This window comes from Drosophila elegans, unplaced genomic scaffold, assembly GCF_018152505.1.
Source record: "Drosophila elegans isolate 14027-0461.03 unplaced genomic scaffold, ASM1815250v1 contig_814, whole genome shotgun sequence".
Lineage (NCBI taxonomy): Eukaryota > Metazoa > Arthropoda > Insecta > Diptera > Drosophilidae > Drosophila > Drosophila elegans.
In genome coordinates this window covers 9,780,492-9,781,924 of record NW_024546167.1, presented here as the reverse complement: position 1 = coordinate 9,781,924, position 1,433 = coordinate 9,780,492, and the positions used below count along the sequence as shown (strand labels likewise).

The window sequence follows — 1,433 nt, the reverse complement described above, 5'->3', positions numbered from 1 at the left end:
TCAGGCTTTCCTTTTTTGTCGGTCTCTTAAGATAACCAGCCATTCGTTATTGTAGCGGAAGTTGTACTGTAGCTTTGATTAGAGTTACCACCCCAGTAGCGATTATTACCATTACCATTATATCCGTTGGCCCCGTTCCTATTTCCTTGCCAGTTTCCAGGACCCATTCCATTTGGACCGCCACGTGGTCCACCCATTCCATTTGGACCGCCAGGTGGTCCACCCATTCCACTTTGACCGCCAGGTGGTCCACCCATTCCATTTGGACGTCCCATTCCAATTTGTCTGCCCATTCCGTTGTATCCGCCCTGACCTCCCATTCCATTACCGCCCACGCCACCGTTACCAATTCCATTGCCACCCATCCCGTTTCCCCTGCCACCCATTCTATTGTCACCCATTCCATTGTCACCCATACCACCATAACCCATTCCATTAGCGCCCATTCCTCCTGGCCCCATGCCATTGCCACCCATCCCGTTTCCTCTGCCACCCATTCCCATACCATTGCCATACATCCCGTTTGCATTTCCTCCTTGACCACCCAATCCCATTGGTCCCATTCCGTTTCCTCCCATACCGTTTCCATTCTGTCCACCCATTCCCCCCATAACGTTTCCTCTCATTCCATATCCGCTTTTACTTCCCATTCCGTTTCCATTTTGTCCACCCATTGCTCCCATACCGTTTTCTCTCGTTCCGTTTCCGTTCTGACTTCCCATTCCGTTTCCATTCTGCCCTCCCATTCCATTTCCTCCATTGTTCATCACGTTGCCTCTTCCCATTCCAGTTCCACCCATTCCGTATCCTTGCTGATTAGCTTGACGCTTCCGACGTTCCAAAAAATTCCCTGGATGAATAACAGTTCATTTGAAAATTACTCAAGTTTTTTTTTTTTTTAAATTTCAAATATTAAAAATAAGTTCAAAATAAAAAACCATACGAACCTGAAGTCAATGAGTATTTTTCAGTTATTTCACATGTAGGATACTCCCCGCATTGATCGCCAATTTGATTTGATTCTGTACAAGGTTTTTTGGCTATGATGCATTTCTGACCCGGAGCACATGATATATCTCTGCAATTACGTCCATATTCTATTTTAACTTACAATTATACCTTTATACCTCCTAAAAATTTTATTTTAAAGCACTTACTCCTGTAGCCCTGAACATTGACGACTGTTACTATAAGTAGGCATGCCAAAAAAATTTGTCCCATCACGTTCCCGCACAACAAAAACAACTTTCTGAACTCTGTTTTCAAAACACCCCCATTTTTATACATTTTTGACCAACATGCATGAAAAAGTTTAGTAATTGTTTCTGTCAAAGTAAATTTACCAAATGAAAACATTAGCTTGGGCTAATTAAATACTACTGGTTGATTGGCCTAGTGCATGAGATAGTCACGGATTATTTGTCAGATTTTTG

The 1,433-nt window shown here is 43.1% G+C and overlaps 1 protein-coding gene across 2 annotated transcripts; it reads right to left on the bottom strand.

Moving 5' to 3' along the window:
• Positions 1-1,229, bottom strand: LOC108150442 (glycine-rich protein DOT1). 2 transcript variants are annotated; one of them, XM_017278600.2, is made up of 3 exons: positions 1,158-1,229; positions 948-1,097; positions 1-850 (listed from the first exon to the last, which is right to left on the bottom strand). In XM_017278600.2, the coding sequence occupies exons 1-3, from the start codon at positions 1,219-1,221 to the stop codon at positions 27-29; spliced, it is 1,038 nt and encodes a 345-aa protein (XP_017134089.1). In that variant the 5' UTR covers positions 1,222-1,229; the 3' UTR covers positions 1-26. The 2 variants fall into 2 exon arrangements, with proteins under 2 accessions (XP_017134089.1, XP_017134090.1); XM_017278601.2 differs by having other exon boundaries at positions 948-1,078; positions 1,158-1,225.
• Between the last annotated feature and the right edge of the window lie 204 nt (positions 1,230-1,433).

Excerpts from the sequence above, each read along its gene's own strand:
- LOC108150442 (XM_017278600.2), bottom strand. The coding sequence starts at position 1,221 with ATGGGACAAATTTTTTTGGCATGCCTACTTATAGTAACAGTCGTCAAT. Across the intron at positions 1,098-1,157 it reads CAATGTTCAGGGCTACAGGA|AATATGGACGTAATTGCAGA; the intron begins GTAAGTGCTTTA and ends AAGTTAAAATAG. Across the intron at positions 851-947 it reads AAAATACTCATTGACTTCAG|GGAATTTTTTGGAACGTCGG; the intron begins GTTCGTATGGTT and ends TTATTCATCCAG.